General features: G+C 36.5%; 1 protein-coding gene across 29 annotated transcripts in view; it reads right to left on the bottom strand.

Annotated features, from left to right (window-relative positions):
- The window catches only part of CFAP20DC (CFAP20 domain containing), a 239,958-nt gene that overhangs the window by 78,428 nt on the left and 134,958 nt on the right, over positions 1-26,572 (bottom strand). For 21 of the 29 annotated variants that reach the window (XR_011994359.1, XR_011994358.1, XR_011994361.1 and 18 more), the window contains 5 exons: positions 18,355-18,491; positions 17,515-17,677; positions 15,641-15,757; positions 14,389-14,511; positions 11,450-11,784 (listed from right to left, as the gene is read on the bottom strand). Coding sequence is in view for 24 of the 29 variants with exons in the window: in XM_025985448.2 (XP_025841233.1) it covers positions 11,450-11,784; positions 14,389-14,511; positions 15,641-15,757; positions 17,515-17,677; positions 18,355-18,491 (875 nt within the window). In the remaining 5 variants the exon portion in view is untranslated. Of the gene's footprint in view, positions 1-2,283; positions 3,702-11,449; positions 11,785-14,388; positions 14,512-15,640; positions 15,758-17,514; positions 17,678-18,354; positions 18,492-23,455; positions 25,509-26,572 lie in introns of those variants that run through there. The other 8 variants (XR_011994360.1, XM_072720553.1, XM_072720555.1 and 5 more) reach the window with 4 other exon arrangements.

The raw sequence follows: 26,572 nt of genomic DNA, 5'->3' as shown, positions 1-26,572 counted from the left end.
AACCACTCTGAACCTCAGTCTCCTCATCTGAAAAACGAGGATCAAGGTGTCTACCTCTCAGGGTCCCTGTAAGGATTAAATGAAATGTTCCACAGAAAAAGGCTTGGCTGAGTGACTGGCACATGGCAGATATTTAAGACATATCAGCTATTTCTAGTTTGTTAATGATGATGCATATGTCTATGACTTGTGCAAGGGAAAAATCCACCCTGAATTGCTTAGAACATAATTGAACCAAAGCTTTACACTGAAACACATAGAAAATACTTAGGACATGACAAATAAAGAAAGCTTTCAATGTTTTAAAGAAATGGATGAATATAAGTTCATTTGTTCTGCATGGCTTCATTTGTTCTCTGGTGTTTAAGTATAGGTATGGAGGGACTTAAGGAAGAAACATACCAACACAGGAAGGAAGAAAATCAATCTGATGAACATGAATATAGCCACCAAACTAGCCTAGGGATTTACTCAATGACACTACTTTACTGTTAACCTTCACTCATGCCATTTATTATTTAGGAAACTGCTGCAAAGAGACCAGAAAGTGAATAGAATAATGATGTTTTTACGGTTCCTAATGTAGATTGTTATTGAAAATCTGTCAATTTCACTGGCAAGCCTTTGGCTCAGAAATAAGATCTTCATTTATAATTTGCAGGCAGGGATAACCAGAATTATGAGAAGTAACCGGGAAATAAAAAAAAAAACTATTATGATAATTATCTTTCTCATTAAAAACATGAGGCATTCTATTACCACTGGGATGTGCAATATACTCTTTAACAGCTGCTGCTACTGAGCTAAAACACATCTGAATAGGAAGGCAAATACATTACTGATCACCCAAATGATGAAAAATAGGTCCTGCTGAAAATGCGTGCGAAGTGGAACAGAACAGAACACAGCAGGACGTACTGCCCGCCTATGCAAACCAGAGGGATACCACTTACAGATACTTCAGGAATCAGTCTCAACTTTTCCCCTGAGATCTCCTTGAGCAAGGTTTTATTTATTGAAGCTGGTACTTGATGGGTTGGCCGGTCCTTTGCTTTGATAAGAGGATCTGGAATTTTCTGAGAGGATTCACTTCTTCCAGGGGGAGAAAGGCATGGCGTAGGCACCATGCTCCTTTGAAAGTCTTTTCTATCTATCTGCTTTGCCAAGGAATTCTGGCTTTCTGATGTTCCTGCTTCTGCGTAGGCACTTTTTAGAGGTCCTTTATCTGTTCGCCTTGCAGCCTTCCCCAACGTGCTCTCTAACGTTAACTGAGTTAACCCTGAAGGACTAGCTGCTGGACTCGGGGAGCCCTGGATACTGTTGTTATCCTACATAGGGGAACAAAGTGAAACCATGTTGAGTCAAAATCTGTGGTGAATAAACTACTGATAACAGTTCTTAATAAGTTCATGTATTCTCTGAATAAAAAGCAAAACAAAAAAAAATATATATATACTATTTTATTCTGCAATAAAAATATGAGCAACTAAAACCAGCAACGTAAGTAGGTATATAAACCGTTTGGTAAGGTGCCCTACTATGGTATCTGGTCTTGGTAAGGCATGTATTTTTTTTTTACCATTGAGTTACAAAAGAACCATTTAAGAAGAGGTCACTAAAAATATAGTCCTTTCAAAAAAGCATGTGGAAGAAGAGATCTATAGGAAGTTATCTAAGATTTGTAGACTTTGAATTCCCAATGAGCTGACTCTGTGCGAAGAGAAAGAGCTAGAACTATTAATATTTAGCTTATTTAAGCCGGGAAATGCTACTTTAAAAAGAAGTGGGCCTATCAAAGTATTTTTGTCTTAAATTATTGTAGGGAAGTTTTATTGTTGAAGAGCAATAGATAGTAGACATGTTTTGTGAAATACTTTTCTTACATGAAAATTTCAATTATAGAAAGTATTTTTTTCCATAAAACATGAGCATCATGAAATATAATTATTTGGAAAGCTACATGAATTTTTCAAGTACATAGTTCTGAGATTATCCCTAGGAAAGCAAAAGTTTTAATTTTTAAATCTGAGAAAGGAGGAAGTACAAACATAAAATCAATGGCTGTGAAAGTAAATAATGAAAATGAGAAATACAGTACATTTTTAGTAGGTGGATTTTTCTGCTATAAAATAAGAAATTTAAAAAACAAACTAATGTGATCACTGCTTATTCTTGCCGGGGTAGATTTTTCTAACTTGTCTTATTTAAATATATAATAAATAAATGGATATTAAAATGATAAACTTAGGACAGAAAAAAATCAATAAAAGCAGAGTATATATATCTATATAGATTTAAAGATTTTATTTATTTATTTTTATTTGAGAAAGAGAGAGCATGCATGCAAGCCAGTGGAGGGGTAGGGAAGAGGGAGAGGGACAAGAGGACTCCCACTGAGCATGGAACCTGACCCAGAGCTCCATCTCATAATCTTAAGATCATGACCTGAGCCAAAATCAAGAGTTCAATGCTTAACCAACTGAGCCACCCAGGTTCCCCAAAAAGCAGATTGTATTTCAGAGACATTATTTGATGCCTGAGAATATATATCTTTTTTTAAATTATTTTTATTTTTTTAAATTTATTTATGATAGAGAGAGAGAGAGAGAGAAAGGCAGAGACACAGGCAGAGGGAGAAGCAGGCTCCATGCACCAGGAGCCCGACGTGGGACTCGATCCCGGGTCTCCAGGAACGCGCCCTGGGCCAAAGGCAGGCGCCAAACCGCTGCACCACCCAGGGATCCCCTGAGAATATATATCTTACATTCAGTTTCAGAAAGCTATTTCCTATCCTTCCATTTGTAGCCACAGAGAACAAAATATCTAGTTATTCCCAAAATTTGGTTTTTTATTTTTAATTAAACATTTTTTTAGAGTGAGCGAGAGAGAAATAATGCATTCAGGATCAAGGTGGAGGTGCAGAGGGATAGGGAAAGAGAGAATCTCAAGCCCACTTCATGCTCAGCAGGAAGCCTGATGGGGCTGGATCTCAAGACCTCAAGACACTCATGACCTGAGCCAAAATCAAGAGTTGGATGCCTAACAAACTGGGTCACCCAGGTGTTCCCCCCAAATTTGGTATTTTAATTTTTTTTAAGATATTATTTATTCATTCATGAGAGACACACAGAGACGGGCAGAGACATAGAGGGAGAAGCAGGCTCCTTGTAGGGAGCCCAATGTGGGACTTGATCCCTGGAAAGGGATCATGCCCTGAGGTGAAGGCAGATGCTCAAGTGTTGAGCCACCCAGGTGTCCCAATTTTGGTATTTTTAAACAAAATATTTGAGTGACTGATTGAACTTTTCAGTTTATTCCTGAGTGTTTGGTCATCATCAACACTCAACACACAGATTACTATCTGAGGTGAGATTGCCGTTTTAGCATAAGTGAAGCATATGTAAAGGCAAGAAAGCCTGCTCTAGATTGCATACAGGCCAGAAGAATTTATTATGCCTTTTAATGAGAAGGGATCTATCCGCCTGTGTGTCTGTCATTGTTCTGCCAATCTTCCTTTCTTCCTAATCCTATCTAGGGTTATTGCCATAGGCGCTGTGGGTGCTGAGGATATAATGGTAGCCCAGAACTGAATCTCTGTCATCCAGGGCCTTTGAAGGGTCCTTGAGTGATGTGACTCAGGAGAATCAGAGATGTCACATGATAGAAGGCATGGGTGTGAGTTCGTGTGGTGTCTGCAGCATCTGTGGAGATAGCAGAGAGGGAGCCAATTAGGAGACTGTTGAGCTGTCATGATTAGAAGCGCTGGGGTGTCTGGTTGAGACACTGGTAGTGGGGATGGATAGGCTGGGCTGATAGGAGAGTTCTGTAGAAGGCAAAGTATGCTATACTTAAGACTCTGGAAATCTCTAAAATGTAGTTGGCAATCCCTAATCCTGTCATAAAATGATTTTCCCTTCTTGTGGAAAGTAGTTGGGATTAGCAGGTAACTGTACTCTCAAGGAAGGTCCTAGAACACTCGGGTCTCAGAACATCTAAGAAACAGCTTGCCTGTCTGAATAAGGAATGAGAATTGCAGGGTGTCTAAGGATCTTCTTCTTGGTATTTGTCCTGGGCCTAAACTTGCTTTATCTATGCTGGCTTGATCTTCTCATTCATATATTTCTTTATATGGAGAAATTTACTTTCCAGAGCCCCAGGTAAAGAAAAGATAGTGACTGAATGTCGATCCATGGGCCCTTACTTTATGTCCCAAGTGAAAAAAATAAGAAAATTGGGATATTTTCATCCTTGAAACAGTATCGTACAGCCTCAGCTGCAGGCACTGGACACACCTTTCCGCTGTACGCCACTTGCTCAATGAGCTCATCCTTCATTGCCACTCTGAGACCCCTTAGGCTGTTCACATGGTTAAAGAACCCCGCCTTCAGGTAGAAAACTGGAAAGAATGCCAGGGACTCGAAAAATGCCTAGTGTCCTAAATTACTAAGGGATGGAGTGGTGACTCTTGCAACTTTTGTTTCATAGAGACAAAAGGAGAATAAAAGTTTAGCCTTGTCTAGAGAAAGTAAACAGAGAATATAGCAAACATCCCTCAGACCCTAGTTCTAAGAAGGTACTGGTGGGAAGTAGGATATATTTCTTGTTAATTCAGTCTGGCCGTTAGATAGTACTATCTTTTCTCCAGCTTTCAAAAAAACCTCTAGTTTAATTTTCTATAATTGTTGTATATACTGGGCAGTGGGTTTTCTGTGACCAAAAGACTCTCTACTCATTCACTTCCATCATATTTTCATTAATAAAAACTAAACATGTTGTGTATTTAAAGCAGACAGGCCCTAAAAATAGGTTCGCTAAAAGCAGGAAAGGTATAATTATGAACCTTTGGGCCACCTTTGATCACTCTGGGATTCCATTTTGTATATCACATAGGCAGAAATTAACTTTTGCAATAAAAATTAGTTCAGTAAATATTTAGTAAGCTCCTGCTATGTGTAAGGCATTTTGTAGGCACTATAGAAGACACACAGGTAAGAAGGACACGGGCATTGCCCTTGAGAGGCACAAAGTCTCAAAGGCAAAAAAAAGTATAAAGCAGAGAGACATAGATACCTACAAAGGTCACAATTTCATATGGGAGAAGGCAGCAAATAGCATTTCAAAAGTTTTAGATGTAATATTGGAGGGGTACTGGCCAGATGTTTGCTACATCATTTTAAAAACACCTTAAAAATCAAATTATTTTTTGCACTTCTGGGGGAGGGGGTCAGAGGACAGACAGCCTTTTTTTCCTTGTAGTAGTTTACTCAGGTGTAAAATTATTTCTTTTTGCTTGGCATGAGCAGTAATTATACACACAAAAATATTCATGAGATGTATATGGACATTCATCTCACATTTTTCCTAAGATACACCCTGGTTTGGAGATGGGCCGAGGAGGACAGATTTAGCTGTGTTCCCTGGTGAACATTCTCTTGGTTGTACTGCATTTCCGCACTAACACATTTCTGCACTATTTTAAATATATGGAAAAGATAAATAACTGGAGAATCTGGACAGAGTATAAAAGGCTTGCTTATTTTGGTTGTCCTAGAACCAATTCTGGTTTATCCCAGATTCTGAAAGGGGAATTATGATAAATGAGAAAGGCAAGAGATACACGAGACCAGTATTTTGACTGGAGTTGAGTTGGCTTCTCTTTTCAAGGGAAAAAAATAAAGAGTAAAACTAGTATTATATTTTCTAAGAGTGGTACAATGGCAAAACTTTATTCCTTTCTTATTTTTTAAAAATATTTATTTATTTATTTATTTATTTATTTATTTATTTATTTATTTATTTAACAGAGAAAGAGAGAGAGAGAGAGAGAGAGGCAGAGACACAGGAGGACGGAGAAGCAGGCTCCATGCTGGAAGCCTGACGCAGGACTTGATCCCAGGACTCCAGGATCACACCCTGGGCCATAGGCAGGCACTAAATGCCGAGCCTCCCAGGGATCCCTCTATTCCTTTCTTAGGCAACACTTTTGACTCACTAAAATAGGCGATATACGTATAGATGATGGTTACTGATTTCACACATGCAACACCTTTGGGCTTAATAAGCTCTTGGCTTAATTTTTTTCTTGTATAACATGCATTTGTTATGTGCATTAAAACTTAGCTTACTACGACCTGATTGAAAAACAACGTTTTCCCTTTTGGTTTATCATTTAGCTACTGAAAACCTGTACAGCAATTGAATATAATTTGTCAGAGTGGTAAAGAAATTGTCATGCCATTTCACATTCTGATAGTCTGTTCATCTGTTTCTCAGAAGAACAAATGCAAAATGCTTTTGATTTAACTTAATATATTTTTTAAAAATGTCCCAAATCTCTTGAACCGTTTGTCTTCTGGGCTCAGAGGCATTTGTTTGTTAAATATTCAATCACGCCCCAGTGCTGGAAACATCAATAGAATTTGCCTGATTAACTGTAGCACAGCATATGTACGCTGAAGATGAGAATGATTTCCCCAAGGAGCCAGGACTTCCTCTGTTGAACTACGTTTCTTAAAAGGACATGCAGATGGGCATTTGGACAATAATTTCTGGATGCACAAAATGGATTGCTCTTGCTGAGCTATAATTTTAAAAAGATAATTTTAATGACTCTTGAGGGCCACCTACTTGGAGCAGATGGGACCCAAGCTCTTTGTATCACAACTTTAATGTTGAGCGAGTCAGGGTAGAGCTCTGTTTTAGCCTTTGTAAAAGCAGATGATCATATTTATTTATATTTCATTTGATTTTTTTAATTCAGTCCACTGTGAAATGAAGTCTTGTATAACATTTTTAAAAGTTCTGTAAAAACACATGTCTGCAAATATTCCAAACATACTTTTGATAACAGTTTTGAAATCTGTAATTGAGACTGAGTCAGCAGGAGTCTTTACTCTTGTCCAATGTTTTAGTGACTAAATGCACGCATTGGCAGCATCCTGAAGCTGGATCTGGGCACCAGCAGACAATAGTGATGATATAGGTATATACTTCTGCTGTCAACTAAAAAGCATAGTTATTTGCATAGATATAGCTAAAGACATTGGTCATAAAGGAATGAGAAAAATCATTTCTTCTTTGATGGTAACGAGATTACCAAATATATCAAATATACTCAAATATATCTTAAATGTCTTCACTAACAACCATCCCCAAGAAATAGTTCTACTTCCACCTCTTCAATTTTATAGGAAACTGATAAAGTAATACAGTTCTTTCTGGATGGAAAAGATAATTGATAGTGGTATCTTATAATGCATTTGACTAGTTTATGAAAAAGTAATGAAAGGAAGACGTAACTGCTTCTAACAAGTAACTAACCTGCAGTAGGCTTGATATTAAAAGGGGTTGGACAAATTTTTAAAAATATCTTTACCTAAAGCCAATGATGCTTCATAGACAAATAGCAGAAGTTAGAAGGACTCTATAGGATGGGTAAACACCATCACATGAATATTTGGGGAAAATGATGAGCCTCCATTAATTGTATAACATATCTTTCTAGAAGTTAAGACTTCATGCTCTTTTAGCTGATAACATTTTAAAGATTTCTTTTGGAAACCCCTGTGTACAAAAAACTATTTATCTGTATGATGTTTATCTAATAGCAAAAGTGGTAGAATTATAGTCTAAGCAGACAAGAGTTTTATAATTTTTGTTACTTGCCTATAACAATGAAGAGCCAAGTCATAAGAATCATGGAGCCTGTGACTTTTGCAGAGAGGAACAGAGCTTTATAAGAGAGTAATAAAGACCTAGAGCTGTGAACGGCTTTAAAAAATTTCTCACACAGAGTAAATATTAAATTTGCCTGGTGGGTTTAGAGAATATGTTATGTTGTAATCCATAATATACAGGAACAAAAATGCAAGGCAACATATTCAAAATAGTCCTTCCATTTTTTTTCCCAACACAGACATCAACATTTAAAAGTTTTAAAAGGTTACACAGAAATACAAACAGGCTCAAGAGTAGTAAATATTCTATTATGTGTATGTACATGTGAGAATGTAATTCAAATTCATTAATCAATTACACAAGGATGAGTGGTTTATAGACTAAAACCAGAAATATAAACTTTGAAGAAAAAAAATGCCATGAAACAGTTTAACTCTGAGGACCAAAAAAATATCTTCAAAGCAACAATATGGGGAAAGCTGAGGAGGAGGACCAAAAGGGTCCTTTTACTCTGTTGTTGGTAAATTCGTCTGCCACAGCCCTCTCTGGAGCTAGATGGGGAGAAGACCTGGAAGCTTCCTAGCTAATTTGAATGCTCTAAGTACTTGGTCCACATAAATCGTCTCCAACTAGGGATAATTTTTTGGCTTAATGTTCCAATTTAGATTGTGATACAGGACAAATTACCTGGCCTTGCAAGTATCTACTTTAGTATGTGATACACAGCCAGAGTTTTGGGGAAAAAAATGACAGTATTTCTAGATGAAAAATTAAATTAGGGAAGTAATAAAATATTAATATAAAGCTAACTATTTCAAGTTGTAAACCAGGTGTATACTCAAAGCCACACTGGAAATAATGGCATAAAATACAAAATAGAGATGATAATAGAAACAGGCTTTTTTTTTTTTTCTTTTAGATGCTGCAATAGTGGGAAAGGCACTCTGTTTTAATAGCTTTTCTAGGGTAATTCATTTTACATGGTAGTCTTGATTTTATAGCTATCTATTTCCATAGTGTGCTTTTCAAATACGAACTACAAACTCAAAATTAATTGAGGGAATATTAGTATACATGGCTGTCTGGGGAATAAAATATATAGTAAAGCAAAGACTAAGACCAGAGTATATACAAAAAAAGAAAATTCATACTTTTGAGGCTCTGCACTGATGAAGATTGCAGATGTGAATTAATGATTAGAAACTTAAATTACAAAATCAATATTACCGAAAGTTCATTTTAATTAGCTTTTACTATTGTATGTATACTTTTCCTCTATCATGGTAACATGATTTGATTTTACTTAGTTTACATGCTACTGAATATATATAATTTCCCTTTAAAAATACTCAATGGTCTACCATCAAATAGGTCTTTTAACTACAAGTTATAAACTTCAAACATAGTATGTAATGTAATTAGCCTCATTCATCCACCATCATTTATGACATGACACTGTTTTCCTCAAGTATAATTATGTTACTCTAAGGATATAACATTCTAAAATAATACAATGAATAGTAAGGATGCCTAAATTAACTAAACTGATTTTTCTTCAAAGACTATATGTAAATAAACATTTTAAATATCTAATCCAATTTCCCAATGACTTACATACTTAATCAATTGGAGAAGTAATCCTAAGGAAAAGAAATTACCAAAAACCCCCCCAAACAAATTTGATCACCATAGATTATAGAACTTGTTTAAATATAACCCAGCAATTTTGTCATGTTTTCTATTTTATAGTTTGTATCTTGTTATTGCCTCTACCAAGTATACAAGCTTATACATTATGGTGAGGCTTCTGCCCTCCTATCCGGCAGCCATTCTTAGTCAGCTCCAACTAAAGGTGGGTCAGGACAGGCATTAGCAATGAGATGGTCCTGATATAGACTCTAGCCAAATGCTACTAGTCATTTTGATGGTTGTGGCATGGGGGTGACCAGACAGCTATGCCACTCAGAGTTTGGGTGATGCATGATACATTTATTTTCAATTTCATGTAATTGGTAATTAGTTTATGTTTGCAATAATAAATGATGAAGGATTGCAGATGTGCAGTAGCTAGTAGCAAAAGAAAGCACGTCAAATGATAACAAAATAAAATATTCAGAACTAGTATTGTTCATTTTCTCATGAAGTTCTATTGCTTCCTGTCAAGGCTTATTGTTCTTGTAGACAGAAGTAAGTTCCCCATGTCATGATATTTAAAGGGCAGTTTTCCACAAAACTTCTCTCAAAGTTTTCCAGGGAAGGAACTAACATGTCCCATCTGCCTTGAAATTTCCACCATTACAGGAATTCTTTTGGTTTAGGTAAGAAAGATGGTGCTGTGCTTATGGGAAGGGGATGGGCTATCCCATTAATGAAAAAGTACAGATTATTTTATCAGATTAGTCAATTAATACTGTAAAAGAATTGACAACTGGGATGGGGGCAGTACTAGACGCTGAGGGTGAATGTCTATTTTAGTTTTTATATCTTAATGTTATTCAGGGTGAAAGGGACAAAGATATCCAGAACATTTAAAATGTTGGCATCATGTGTACTATTCAAGCATTAAGGGATTTACAGTAGGTTTATGTTTGGTATGACTAATAGTTTCACCATGCTCAGAAGCAAGGATATTATAAAAAAAGGATTTCCCCATGTACTTTGCAATAGAAACTCATTAAAAGTTGCAAAAACCCGTAATTACTGCCTGAACAATTTCATCATATTTTCAACTGGCTCTGAAGGTAGGAGCAATAATCTACATCCTGCAGTCCAAAGGGGGATCCTTGATCAATCATAATTCTTAAAAAAATATTTATAAGCATATACAGTTTTTCTAATTATTATTACATAATATATTATACATATAATCTAATATATAACTCACTATATTTATAAATATATTATGTATATTTTAACATATAACAAAGTTATGTATAATTTTGACATAGAAATGATTTGTATAGCTTAATGAAAACATAACTTGACTGTAACCTGCTTTTGAGATAATTATTTTTCACAGGAAATATGGATGCTTATCATTGAACAAAGCTGAAGGAATTTCACAAATATTAATTCATTTCATATGGAGACAAAAGTCATCATAATGTATTAAGCTTTAAACAAATGTTTCAGAACTACTTTATGTTTGGTTTATAACAAGTCTTTTTTAAACTTTATGTGAATTTACTAATTTATAAGATATATTTGTATTCTAAATAATTACAAACCGAAAACCTTGGGTAAGGCAAATCCTAGCACTAATCCATGATTCTTTATCTAAACTTTAATTGGCACAACTCCTGAAATTCTGGGACCATATGGAAAATAATGAGTCCTAATAGGTCTAAGGTGGAGAGATGGCAGGGGAGTAAGGGAGCCAGAAAACCGTCAATTCAGAAGGCTTAGCCACTGCAGCACAATTTCCCCAGAGAGCTAGAACAATGTGTTCTTAATGTTTTACTGGTCTCACCATCATATAACTAAAGTGCATGTTATTTCTCATGCTGTGAGACAAAAATTAAAATAAAAAAAACAAAAACAACCCCAAAACTGGTTTCCATAATTAAAAATGAAATTGGCTGACTGTTAATAAAAAAGGCAGCAATTTAGAGTTACCATAACAACCTGAGGCAACTGTTGACTGACACTGCAATCTGCTGCACTTTTATAAATAGCAGTTGATTTCCCCTCTTTCATTTCAACTGGTTTTCATGCTTATCAGAGCTAATGGAACAACTGTGCTTAAAACGACTTCACTCATCAAGCAGTGTACCTCTTCGCTGCTGTCACCGCCATAAAAGTCATCCTCTGATTCAGTGTCTCTTCTTGTCATGCTGATATCCTCTTTTAGATCCAAAATAAATGGGCATCCCTCTGGGGACATATTCTGAGTTTTTCCATGAGGTGCTGACCGTGGTCTTGATGAAAAAGTGAAAATGTCCTTTCGAACAACCTGAGTTTCCTTTGCCAGTTGGCCATGTTCACTTTCCCTGTTGGCTTCTAGCCACAGGTGTGAAGTGTGGCAGGAGTCATCATCTGGAAGGAGAGACTGTCTCCTGGACGCCAAATGGGAAATACGATCATGGTTTTCAGGAAATATCCACTCATCTGACATTTGGGAAAGATGACAAAAATTAGAAGAGTGTTCCATCAGTGTCACATTAAAGCAGGTAGTCAGGTTAAAATTTCTGTGTTGAAACAGATTTATCAAATAATGCAGAAGCCAAGGAATGCAATTTATCCACCATCTTGTGACCTGCTAAACATTTAACCTAGAGATCACTGCCTATAGCTACAGGCATCTCATTTGCACTTCCTCTCCATCTGAGTTGAAACACTGGCCAGGAAATTTATAAGTCTGAAATCATTATCACCTATCTTGCAGCAAATTCTTTATAGCACAGTCTCATTAATTTGACATTCCAGGTGGGGAGGAAATCTTCCAAATTTAAACGGGTTTGAGTTACTAATATCTTCTTTCAACTGCAGGAGGACAGAATATTTAACAAATTTTTTTTAAGTAAAAATTTGGGCATTGTTTGGATTACAAATCATGGAGGAGAGGCATCCATGAAAAGTTAAGAGGCTTTTCCTTTCCATTCTACAGACTGAAACAGGACAATTCATAGACTAAACTGAGTAGACTTTTCCAGTAATAAAATCCACAGAAATACTTGCTAATGTGACTGGTGAAAAAGATCTGTATGTTAAATTATAGGAGAGAATGTTTTGATTCAAAAATCTTTTGTGCATCATTATTTGTTTCAGTTAAAAATACTGTATAGTACCACTAGGACACATATTAATCAAAACTTAAAAAAATTTTAAACTTTAAAAATTTTTTTGAGATATGGGTGGTACACAATGTTACATAAGTTTCAGGTGTACAACATAGTGAAAAGATTTTAATCTTTTGGGATGCCTGGGTGGCTCAGCGGTTGAGCGTCTGCCTTTGGCTCAGGGCGCGATCCTGGAGTCCCGGAATCGAGTCTCACTTGGGCTCCCTGCATGGAGCCTGCTTCTCTCTCTGCCTATATCTCTGCCCTTTTCTCTCTGTCTCTCATGAGTAAATAAATAAAATCTTTAAAAATAAATTTTAATCTTTTATGTAACATTGAGATAGATTTTTATAACTGTGATCCAGACAAATTGAAACAGACAAATACTTATAATGAGTATCACTAAAAGCATGTTTACTTTCTTCTTTAAAATGACAGCAGGAAAAAGTTGCATTTTCTCAACTTAGTCTATTTTCCTTCAAATTTACTGTTTTTGCTGCATTGTGTCAATGGTGAAAATCTTAATAAAAATCTGTGTTCAGCAGAACCAAACCATGGACATGGTAATTTTACCCTGACTCTTGAATCCTGCTATATTTATCTTCACAGGAACAGTAACCAAGAGATATCTAAGATTTGTTGATTTGAAACTCTAAAGCCTACAGTACAAAAGCAACAAACAAAAAGATCTTAATGGTACAAATAAAGACATTAATGGTACAAATAAAATCATATTCATCATAATGTATTCATTTCTTAAGACTATCATTATATGACTTGCCTATAAAAAGGGTAGCAGATGTATATTTCTTTAGAGAAAATCTGTAAGGGACAAGGCTTTAACATTTTCAGTAGGTTAGTGGCTAACAGCAGGTTGAATCTACTTCACTGGACCACCTTCAAAGGTGATGTGGAGGTCAGGTCAGTATACAGTGAGCAGGTGAAATAAACAGATTCACTGGGCTGTCCTCTTTTGGAGAGCAAATCCTTTTGCATGGCGCTAACCACGTAGTAGATGCTTTGTAAACACAGTAGATGCTTTATTAATAAATAAATTTGGAAAGGATGATAAAAACCGATGTGTTGCATTACGTACATGGATATGTAGAAGAAAACTGGAGGCACATATACTGGGAATCTTCATTACGCAATTCAACAACTTGCATGACTTACTGCCAACCACATTATTAACTGTCAAAAAGTCAAAGTAAAAGGAGTGTTTCTACACCAAATGAACTCTAATTATCTCAACACCACATGCTTTTTTGGAATTTGTAGTTTTACCTCAAGTATTTCCATATCAATTGTAATGAATAATTTGGTGTGTTTTCTTAGGAAAATATGTAAATTACTGTGTAATCACAATATTGCAGCAAACAAGATAAATGCAAGAATGATCACCTAAACATCTAATTAGTTTTTCTACACAGTCAGATTTATGCTAGAGACACTAATTGCGCCTAACATTTTAATGAAGGTTTCAACATTGCATAAATAAGACTGACAAACTACAAACAATTTTCATTTATTTTCCCTTTTCCCTTGCTCAAAAACAACTCGCCTTTGTAAAAGTACACACACCTGCTAGGCAAGATATGTTGATGGGTTCAATGCTCTACACTCCAACCACCTCCATTATAAAGAGGACTCTAGACTTGCAACAATAGGTAATCTTTGGGGACAGTGACAATGTCCTGTGAAAACTTCAAAGTTTCAAACTTTCCTCTGAACACAACTGGTGCATTGAAACTTGGAAATAAAAGTGTCCTTTTCATCCATTAAAGTCAGACAGGCAGTTGGGGTTAAGAGGAGATTTACCAAAAAATGATAGATTTTAGCAAATCACAACTTCTCAAAATGACCAGGTTTGAAATGCTAAACATATGGATATTTCATTAGTTATTAATGATTATGGTGGACTAAAGATGCCAACCTGTTTGATCAGGAGATGGCGGTGCTGGAGAGCTGGAATTCATCTCTGTGCTTTGTTGGGATCCACTGTTCAACAGGGCAGCTGTTGCTTTATCTTCATTCCTGTTATTTCCTGAAGAACTGCCTTTATTAGAATAAATATTTTCCATGAAGTTATCTTTTAATTTTTATAAAAGTTCATTTCAAAGAATGCTATAAATGTGGTGTGCTTTTCTAAATGATTATTGAAAAGCATGTTAGAGGTGACAATACAGATTATCTGCAGTTCTTTTCTTTTCCACTAGAATGTTTCAAAGATGAACTCAGCTGCATTTTTGTAGAGGTTCATCTTTAAATTCCTTGTTATTTGCATGGGAGCATTTTAGATTTAAGTTTTACAATATGTAATAAAAGGAATTCCAAAACTCATTATTTTTAAAGAGTCCTATATTTTTCTCTTTGGTTCCACATAAAATGGAGTGTGTTTTCTTTAAAGTACAATTCTTATACAACCTGACTTTTTTAAACCAAGTGCTTTCCTTCAACATCGTAGGAAAACGGACACAGGATTAACTTTTCTATATACTATTTTATAAAAATAACATGAATCCTAAGAAGCTGAATTTCAGCCCATCTAAAATTTTGAGAAATTATGCTAACAGATGCATACAAGATATACTCTGGGCTTGACTCAGGATACACTAATGCATGTGCAGACAAGATTTACATGCCTCATATCCAATATTCAAAGGGGTAATTATAACAGCCACTTATATTTATCTAATGCTTTATTGGTTGCAAAGAGTTGAAGTTTTAACCTACATTCTATTGGATGGCATGAAGTCCAAAGGGAGAGAAAGCAAATGTAAAAAAAATATATATCTGAAAAAGGCCCAATTTAAAAAGAAGAGATATAAATGAAACATGAAAAATTATGAGTTAAGTTCAATTTTAGTAAAGACTGCAGGCAGAAACTTCCTCTATCAAATTTGGGCCATTTCTAAAAAACAATAATTTAAGCTTATTCAGCCTTTGAGAGTAGAAGTAGGAAGTCCTTTACTTCTGTGGTACTGTCTATTTAATCCAGCAAATCTCTGTGAGGGCTCTAGAGCAATTCTTTTGCAGAAAATTTGATTTCCATAATCCCTGTAGAAAAGACATTTATATTTTAAATGAATTGGTTCGTAATCCTTTGAAATTTACAACCTGCAGAGAGAGATTCCATTGCTCTGAATAATATACAGATATAAGATAGTATTGAATTAGTGCCGTACCGCTGTGTGCTTCTGTCCTTTCTCTGCTGGTGCTTTTTAACCGTAATCTTCTCCTGTTATTATTCTTATCTGCTGATGGTTCTTGAGGGGGATGTGGATGCATAACATGCAGATCAGCTGGTACATTTTCATATCAAAGAACAAAAAGCCAGAACAGAAAGTGCTATATGGTTTGAAATGACTCAATAAATATAATTGTAGCTATAATGTTCATGTATCATTGTGACATCATATAAAGCTGTATCAAAACCACAATTTATTCCTTCATGGAAAATAGGTATTTATTCCTATTCCACTATTGGGATTGTATCAGGCTTTCAAAATTACTGAGACATTTTCTTATGTAATATAACCTTACAGAGAGCTACAGGTAATTTGGTTGTTTATCATACAACATGCTATATTAAAAATAATAAAAAATGAAGTTGATAGCTAATACAGAAAAATAATTTCTTCCTTTGAAAGAAGTAGAAAAGAATGATTCATCAACAGCTTAAAAGTAGTTTTCAAAAGAGCCCTGGAGAACTGCAATCAAACCTGAAAAATAATTCTTACGTTTAACTTAACTGTGTAATAATCATCATCATAACAACAGCATTTATAGCAGCATCTAATATTTACTGAATGCTTGATTTCTTGGCACAATATGATGTGCTTGACTGGCTTTTTTCGTTGAATCCTCACAATAACCTTTGAGAGGTAGTCATGGTTTATTACTACTAGTTCCAGTAGTAATTTTATCCCCATTTTACAGATGAAGAAACTGAGACCCACAAGGTTTAGGAATTTTGATCAAGGTCTTACACACAGTGGTAGAGCCAGGACTGAATATCTATGGTATCTATTTCCTTTTCTCAGTTTTGTACTCTACGGAAAATATAATCTGCAAAAGTGATCATTAATCTCCAAATCAAATAAAATAAACCCAAATGCCTTCTTTTTCAACTCAAACAAAAGTCAGACATGCAAGAATGGAAAAACTATAGCAAGTGGTAAGCCTTTGGTCCTGGTCTCAATTCTTTCCAAAGATTACAAATTGCAAATCACTTTACCTCTCTGCTAGCCATGAACTCTCAATCTATAAAATGGGACAAGAGTCTGTTATTCATCAACAGGGTTCTTTTTGCATCAGTGGGAGAAAATAAAAAGCACTTTACAAATGGAAGAGATTAACTAAAAGATAAAATTAAGAAAACTTAAAATGGGGCAGCCCTGGTGGCTCAGCAGTTTAGTGCCGCCTTCAGCCCAGGGCCTGATCCTGGAGACCTGGGATCGAGTCCACATCAGGCTCCCTGCATGGAGCCTGCTTCTCCCTCTGCCTGTGTCTCTGCCCCCCCCCCCCCCCCCGTGTCTCTCATGAATAACTAAATAAAATATTAAAAAAAAACTTAAAATGCACGTGGAGTTCCCAAAATGTAGTGATAATAGAATGCTATGTTATTTCCTTACCAGTCATCATAAAATAAAAACACAGGGTACTATGGCGATTTGAAATAATGGAATAAAGAGAATGATAGGTGGGATGACTGGGTGGCTCAGTAGGTTAAGGGTGTGTCTCTTGATCTGGGCTCAGGTCTTGATCTCAGGGTCATGAGTTTGAGCCCCTTGAAGCCTACTTGAAAGAAAGGAAAAAAGATAGAAAAAAAAGGGAAGGAAGGAAGAAAGAATTTTAAAATAAGAGACAGAATGATAGGTTTCAGAAGAGAATATATGTATAAGAACCTGAAACATATTTCAATACCTGCCATCTTTTTCATTTCTGAATGATAATTCTCTGGATGTTAAGATATAGTCAAGAATATAACTTAAAATTTATCTTTGCAAGAACATTTCTATTTTCCCCTAGTTATCAAAACTTTATGTATGATTCTTACCATGAACAGGTACAGTTTGCTTTATTTGGCAAATATTTTCTTTATCTGCTTGCTCTTCAAACTGAGGCCTCAGTGAGGCTGCCATCTCTGTATTGCTAGCACAGTTATCGGCCACAGACTGTTGGCATGATCGAGTATTTCTGGACCCAACGGATCTTATTGTCTGTAAGGGAGAGGAATTAATCTGCACATTTTAAAATATGGGAGTTGCATTTATTTTCTATAGAATTTACAGAGACTAATAATAGTTGGACAAATAAAAAGTGAGAAACAAACTAGAGGGAATGAAAAGGTTAGAAAGGGAAGGATAGAGAGGGAAATCACAGCAGAAAGTCAGCGAGAAATGGAAGGAGAAATATGTGAGACAAAATAGAAGACAAACAAGTCTTCCAGACACATAAATTAAAATGTGCTTATTTGCTACACTCCATCTTTACTAGGTAAGAGTTTTATTGAAAGTCACTATGTGTTAGAAATTCATAGGAAATTAAAAATAAAAATGTAACATTTGAGAATCTGTTCCTTGTAAGGTATCTGGTGATGATCCAAATCCTTTTTGAAGAAGACCACAAAATGTGCTCACATATATTTGCCTTTAAGTTTTGTGAACATATTTAATCAAAAGAATACTCAGAAATGTTAATTGTGTTGACATGACAAAAATAAAACAGTTTTGAGGTCTTTTAAAATCCAGAATCTCTGTTCCAAATTTATTCAAGCCTTCTGTTTTTGGCATGTCATCTTTCTCCCTCTTTCCCCAGCCACTCATGCACTGGGAAAAAAACCCTTCTCTTCCCATGCTCCTTACGCTTAGACAAGCTCTTCAAACCTCGTTCCTACCTCACTGGATATCCTCATGTTATTCCTCCTGCCAGAGAGTGGAGGTGGTCCCAGAACTCTGGATCCAAAAGCGATATGACAAACGTCTTGGTGTTTGCTGTTCCGCGTACTACCTGTTCCCCTGTTAATGAACTGATCTGTTTTGTTCAAAGAAGGTAATAATAATCCATTAATAGGCATAATGACAAATACCCTGCTGCAATGTTTCTGAAAGTACAACCCAGGTGTCATAAGATCTGAATCCCCCCTTCCTACTACAGGGTACTTATAAAAAAATGCAGATACTTGAGCCCAATATCAGATCTCCCAGATCTGTAGAATTAGAATCATGGGGAGAAGCAGCAGAAATGTATGAGTTTAATAAGTTCCCCCAAATGGCTCTTATGTTTGAGAATCACTACCACAAATATTTTACGAGAGAGAGAGAGAGAGAGAGAGAGAGAGAGAGAGAGAGAGAGAAGAGAAAAGAAAGCTACTAAAAATACATCTTATTTTTTCTTTAAGGAAATAAATAAAACTAACTCAATTGAACAAATATTTGATTGAGCACTCTTGAGAATTTCCCAGAGGTTGTGAGTGACACAAAATAGATAAGACCTATCTCTTGCCTTCAAGGGAGGTGACAGTACAAGTAAACAGGTAACATAGAGCAGACCAGTGGAAATGAAGAACAAATGATCTCTTGTTCCTCATAAACATTAAAACAGAATTACCCTGCAAACCAGTAATCACATTCCTGGGTATTTACCCCCCGCAAAATGCAAAAATACTAATTCGAAGGGATACCTGTATCTCTATGTTTATTGCAGCATTATTTACAATAGCCAAACTACAGAAGCAGCCCAAGTGTTCACTGACAAATGAACAGATAAAGAAGATGTGGTGTATATATACAATGGGATATTATTCAACCATAAAAAAAAATGAAATCTTGCCATTTGCAACAACATGCAGCTAGAGAGTAAAATGCTAAGTGAAATAAGTCAGTGAGGGACAAATACTGTTTGATCTCACTCATATGTGAAATCAAAGAAGCAAAACAAATGACTGAAGGTGGGGGGGGGGAAGGAAGGGACAACCAAGAAACAGACTCTTCACTCTGGAAAACAAACTGATGGTTGGCAGAGGGGAGGTGGGTTGGGGTATGGGTGAAATAGGGGATGGGGATTAAGTACACTTATAAGTACACTTATAATGATGGGGAAAAAAAAAAGAGTAAGTGACCTCTTGAATGGATTTTGAATAACTGATAAGATTTCAAGAATAAAAGATGAAAGGTGCCCCAGACAGAAGAGAGTATCTAAATAAAGACATGGAAGAGTGAACTGGTCGAGTATGCTTGAGGAACAATGAAATTACCAGTTTAGCTAGGAAGACGGGTTTGGGTTACACATTGCTAAGAGCCTAGTTAGCTAGGTGGTCTTTTTAGCCTCTTCTGCAGAGCTGTAACTTTACTTATGGTGGAGTTAAAAACCACTCCTCTGCAATGGCATGAGAAAAGGCACAAAAGTTTGTGAAAACACACCATGCTTGGGAAGCTCCAAGTGTTTAGATCTGAGTGGAAGTACTACTTTGTGTGGGTAAATGGGTGTTTTCTAGATCTAGTTTTATGTTTTCAATAGATGAGGCTGAAGAAACGGGCTAGGCTACTGACAGGATCTGAAAGAATGTTTGATAGAAGATCTAAGGTGGGTGGCTGGCTGGCAAAGCAGTGAGGAGATATACCATTCCAGTTTTCTTCAAATTCTGAAGCCTTGTTAGATAGAAGAGAGATTTCATTTGTTCAAAGGGCAGAATCAGAAGTGATAGTGATAGCAATTTACTTCAAGTGTATAGTCCTACATAAGGAACATCTTTCTTTAACTAACCATGTCTGCTAATGGTGGTGGAGAATTTTCTGTCATTTTGAAGGTGTCCAAGCAGAAGTCTGGGAAGCTATTCCGGCTATTGTAAAGTGGATTCAGATACCAGAGAACTCCCTTCTTTCTATTTCTGGCCTACTCCTCTCTTCTGAGCTCCACGCCTTGTATCCAGTGGCTTTCTTGCTCAGTTCTTCTTTGATGTCTCAAAGATGCTTCAAATGGAAAATGTGGTCCAGTGACTGGCACCACACAATCCACTGAGTTTGAAGAGTTAGGATCTGGGTGTCATCCTTGACTTCTCTCTCAACCTTCTCCACAGCCAACCCATGCCTACTTCTCTCCACCTCTTCCATCAGTACTGCAGTCAGGTGACCATCAGCCCTCTCTTGGATGATCACAAAGCCTCTCAAGGGATGTCCCATGTCCACTCTGGCTCCCTATCCCATGCCCTCTCCAAAACGCAGCCAGAGTGGTCTTACGAAAGCATACATCTGATCATGTCATTCCTTTTCCTCACTTACAACTTTTCAATGTCTTCTTTGCTGCATTTAGGAATAGGAAGAAAGCCCTTAAGAGTGGCTGCAAAAACCTATGTGTTTTGGCTTCAGTTCACACCTTTTATCCCTCATTTTCTGCTCTCTCAACAGACTGGCCTCCTCAGTTCTTCCTGCCTACCAGAGCATTTGTGAGTGCTATTCTCCATGGATAGCTATTCTTCCAGTATAGGCACTCCCATAACTTTCCTTCACATAACTTGTCAAAATTGTACTTAAAAAAATTTTTTTTTAAATTCCATTTAGTTAACATACAGTGACTTATTATCAGTTTCAGGAGTAGAATTTAGTGATTGATTGGTTGCATGTAACACCTGTGCTCATTATATCATGTGCCCTCCTTAATGTTCATCACCCAATTACATCATCCCCCCACCCAACCTCCCTTCCAGCAACCCACAGTTTCCTATAGTTGAGTCTTATGATTTGCCTCCCTCGCTGTTTTTATCTTATTTTATTTTTCTTCCCTTCCTCCATACTCATGTTTTGTTTCTTAAATTCCACATATGAGTGAAATCATATGGTATTTGTCTTTCTTTGACTGACTTATTTTGCTTAGCATAATACCCTCTAGTTCCATCCACATTGTTGCAAATGGCAAGATTTCACTCTTTCAAAATTGCACTTTTACATGTGTTTGTGGGATTCTCTGATAATGTGTGCTTCAGTAGATATAAACTCAGTAGCCTAGCTTGTTACCCCTGAATTGCTAGCCTAATGCCTGACACAGAGTTATAGGTCCTTGCTGAGCAAAATGAATGAGTTATTAAATATAATAAGTCAAAAGGGATGTTGGATTAAATGACTAAATATTTCTAACTATGGCTAGAATTTCATTTTTCATTTTAAGAAAAATCCATCTGTGGGTTTTATGTGTGAATTGTGGAAGACTGGGCAGGGATGGATAACTGCTGGGATATGGGGGAATGAGGGGAAGAGTCCACAATGACTAAGACATTGATGGTTAAATGAGTGGTATGGCTTTCAACATCAGTAGCATTATGGCACCACGTTCAGATGCCTACTTAGGTTATGTGTGAAATGTTCTAGTGTTAGCAAATAGACTTGGTTGTGTGTGGTATCTGTATTTTTTTTAGTTGTTATAAATATCTATATGGAATAAACAAAACACTATTAGTCTCTCAGAATCAATAACGGAAAGAAATGACACTCAAATCCCAGGCCAATTGAAAAAATGTATTATAGAATCTATCATCATTTGTACCTTTTGTGACCAAGTAGAAAAAGAATCCTAGATTATTGGTTTTTCCCAAACATGGATTTTCCCAGAAAGAAAGACCCACTGAAGGGCCTAAAGGGCATGGGATATGGCTTGGGCCTACATGGGAATTTTCACTATCAGATTAGAAGCCTTTTTTTTTTTTTTTAACTTCTAGTCATGGCTATGGACATATATTTTGCATATCTTTCTGTTCAAACATCTTATGGAACAATTTCCTTAACTTTTTTTCATATTCTCTCTCTCTCTCTCTCTCTCTCTGGACATTCCCCTCAACTAATTTAAGCCCCTTTGAGTGGAAAGACCATTTATTTGGTACTGTATGTACCTCCATCTGTGGAGCCCAGTACAGTACATGGTAGACAATGGATAAAGTTCACCAGTTAGTAGTATTCAAAATTAGCAGAAGGGTTTTTTAGGGGAGATAGTATTTTAAAATCACATGGCATAGTTTGAGCTATATTTTCAAGAACATGTACACATTAACTAGTTTGGAGCTATTTAAAAATATTAAAATTCCTAAATACCTTGAATTTTTTAGAGGAATCTCTTACTTAGCAGTGGATATCCAGGGACCATTTTTTTTTTTTTAAGATTTTATTTATTTATCCATGAGACACACACACACACACACACACACACACACACACACACACACAGAGAGAGAGAGAGAGAGAGAGAGAGAGAGAGAGAGGCAGAGACACAGGCAGAGGGAGAAGCAGGCTCCATGTCGGGAGCCCGACGTGGGACTCCATCCTGGGACTCCAGGATCACGCCCTGAGCTGAAGGCAGGTGCTAAACCGCTGAGCCACCCAGGGATCCCCATATCCAGGGACCACTAAAGACACACACCTAAATCTCACATAATCTTCTAAATCACAGAAAATTAGATATAATTTTTTAATATATATATATATTTTAAAGATTTTATTTATTTGAGAGAGAGCGGGTGTATGAGGGAAAATGAGACAGAGAGCACAGGGGTGGGGGTCCCACAGACGGAAAGGGAAAAGCTGGCTCCCCACTGAGCAGGGAGCCCAATGACATGGGGCTTGATCCTGGGACTCTGGGATCATGACCTGAGTAAAAGGCAGATGCTTAACCAACTGAGCCACCCAGGTACCCCCCATGATTCTATATTTTATAAGAGCATTTATCATAGGATTTTTTTAAAGAGTAAGCTACCACTAAGTAGTTAAATCTTCTTTTTTTTAATTTACAAATGTTAGTACACTTTATTCACAAACCAAAGTATACCAATACTTCACCATTAAGTATCTCTTTAACAGATTTCTTTAAATTTCTTGGTACAATTAACATATACACATTCTTAAAGACTGTTTCATCTTAGTAGTTCTGCTTATAATCATTAATTGTCACAATTATCTCTATAAACATGTATCAAGCTATTCATCTAGTATAACGAGAATCCTAATTAAACTTACAAGGAGCAGCACCTGGGTGGCTCCGTGGTTGAGCATCTGTCTTTGGCTCAGGTGGTGATCCTGGGGTCCTGGAATCGAGTTCTGCATTGGGCTCCCTGCAGAGAGCCTACTTCTCCCTCTGCCTATGTCTCTGCCCCTCTCCCTGTGTCTCTCATGAATAAACAAATATAATCTTTTAAAAAAAATCTACAAGGAAATGTAATTCAGACTTTTGGTTTCTAAAATAAAAAGTAAAAGGGACAAAGTTTCTATAATGAGAAAAACCTTTATTAAAGAAAACTACAAGCAGAAACACATGCCTTTTGAATTCTAAAGGGAGCTCTTTTAAGAGCTGATATCAATATGCACAATATAAGGTTAAAAATCAAGATTAGATTAAAGTCATGCTCTAGGCGTTTCATTTTCTTGAGTTTGCGGAAAATGAACTTGGTGTAGGTCAGAGATGTTACCATTAATTATTTTGCTATTTTATGAGGGGTACATGCCTCTGTAGTGAGAATATAAAACCTGAGGGTCTGCTCTCTAATTGTCTTTTAGAAAAATAAACATTCATTTTTGTCTCAAGATACAATGTTCTAATTATGATAGTCATTTAAGTTTGCAGGGCTTTCAAAGCTTAACCAGAAAAACCTGCTAAATTTTCAACTCTAATCATTGAAGGGTCATGCTCAAGACTTACATCTATTATCTGGCAATCAAATCAGAATTAAACTTGCTACCAGAATCCAGACCTTGAATTGGATTAATTTTTATTTTATTATATGTGCACTGCTATAAAGAATGTAAAAAATACAAAAAAGGCTGATCTAGTAGAGCAATATTATTTTAGACAAGGTACTTAACCTTTCTAAGCCTCACTTCCTTTCAAAAGATTAGGATAATAATAGTACTTGAGTCACGGTGTTTTTGTTGGATCGCATGAAACAATGCATGTAACATGCCAAATACTGTGCTTAGTAGGGACTAAATGCTCAGTAAATATGTTAATATCTTCCATCTTGAATAGCATTTTATACTTTACAAAGTCCATTCATCATCAGTTATTCCTTCATTCATCCATCCTTTCAGTAGTGACTGGGCACCTGGTCTAGATGGCCACTGCTCTAGGCACTGAGGAAGACTGGGAATAAGGTAAACATGTACCTCCTTCAGGGAGCTCAGTTTCATGGGGGACACAGATGGTAGGGCCAGTCATTCATAAATAGCTACATGATTACCAGTGTGACAAGAACTATGAAGGAAAAGTTCAAAAGATTATTAAGTGTATTTCACTGGGGCTCAAGGTTAGGGGAGAGACATTCAACTTGGAATGTAAAAGATGATGGATGGATATGATGATGCGTACACGACCTCTATGCAAGTTCTAGTCACTTTGTGTGATATTATCCTATCCCAAAGATGAAGAAATCGAGGCTCCTGATGTTCAGAGATCTGTCCACACAGAGCAGGGGCTCAGAACCCCAGTGTCTCAAGGGTTACCACCCACATAGGATGTTGCCCTCGGTGGGCCAGGGGATCCTTCCCAGGTCCACTATTTATTTTCTGCGCAGTTCTGTCAAGACATCAGATGAAACACTTATCATTCTGCTATCTGAAAAGTGGGTCTGTGAATGGCTGTATAGATAAGTACCAGAATTTCATGAATATAATTAATGTATGTGATGAAGACAAATGTGGTTTATGAGGAATCAAGTATAGAATATAATGCTGTAATATCCTTTTTCGGAGGTGGGGTGTGGGGAGAAGGACAAACTGAAGTGGTTTCAATGCCAAAAAGGTAACACATGCGAAAGGCACGTATTAAATGTGGGTTAGGGGTAAATGGGGCTAACTTGAGTGTTTGTTCTATGAAGAACATTTTAATTCAAAACTTTTTTAGACCAGTTGGAGGATGGTCAGTCTGTAAATTCTAGAAGCATAATGAAAAGACAAGGAGGTGAACGATGAAGGCAGGGAAGGCCCTAGGTGACTAAAATCACTCTTGAACTTTTGCAAAGAATTAAATAAAACCAGTACTTATCTGTAGCTCATTAAGAAAAATTTAAAGATGTTTCTGAAAGGCAATAAAACATATTAGGAACTAAAATTAGAATATTGCTTTCTCCTCTAAACTTGAGTACAACCTTAGACAACATCATCTATGGGTAAAGTTAGGATATAGCAACTTCAAGATAAAAAGTAATAAAGCATAAGATATTACTTTTTCTTCACAAACTCTTAATTTATTAAAAAGCATTCAAAAGCCTAGTTTTTGGTCTTTACTATTAATGAGTAAAGAAACCTTTTCAGGGAAACAATTTTATTATCTCAAGAAAACTTTCCATTTTGAATAGAGTGGAGCTTAAGTATAATATAGGCCTTGGTAGATGATTTATTCGGTTTTAGAAATAGGGCAGTTTCCTAGAACATGAGAAGGTTCTGCAAAATAAATCCTTAACACAAGCAGTGAGAAATTGCTTACTGGGAACAAGCAGTTAAGAATGCATCTCTGAAACCAGTCCTAGGTCACATTCTAGGTCTACCATTCACTAATTATCTTTTCTCTTTGAGCTCAGTTTTCTTACCTACAAAATGGTGATTATGATTTCTACACAAAAAGGTATATGAAAGGATTAAATGGGATAAATGATGTATGATAGCTAACTTTATGTATCAACTGGACTAGGCCACAGGGTGCCCAGATTAAACATTGCTCTGAATATAGCCCTAAGGGCATTTCTGTATGAATTAACATCTAAATCGGTAAATTCCACCCCATGGAGGGCCTGAATAGAACACAAAGGGGAAGGGAGAATTTGATCTTTCTGCCTGACCCTTTAAGGTAGGATATTGGTCTTTGGCCACCCTCAGACTGGCACTTTCACTATCAGCTCTCCTAGATTTGGACAAGAACTACACCATTGGCTCTTCTGGGTCTCCAGTTTGACCACTGCAGATCCTGCAACTTCTCAGTCTCCGTAAGTGCCTGACCCAATTACTTATGATAGGTCTCTCTCCCTCTCTCTGTCTCTGTCTCTCTCTCTCTCTCTATATATATATACCCACACTATAAAAATATCTATCGAGACCTGTATTACATGTAAGTTGTATATATGTGTGTTTTGTTTCTCTGGAGAA

This window comes from Vulpes vulpes, chromosome 9 (assembly GCF_048418805.1).
Source record: "Vulpes vulpes isolate BD-2025 chromosome 9, VulVul3, whole genome shotgun sequence".
In the NCBI taxonomy this organism is placed as follows: domain Eukaryota; kingdom Metazoa; phylum Chordata; class Mammalia; order Carnivora; family Canidae; genus Vulpes; species Vulpes vulpes.
This window is presented reverse-complemented; position numbering and strand designations above follow the sequence as displayed.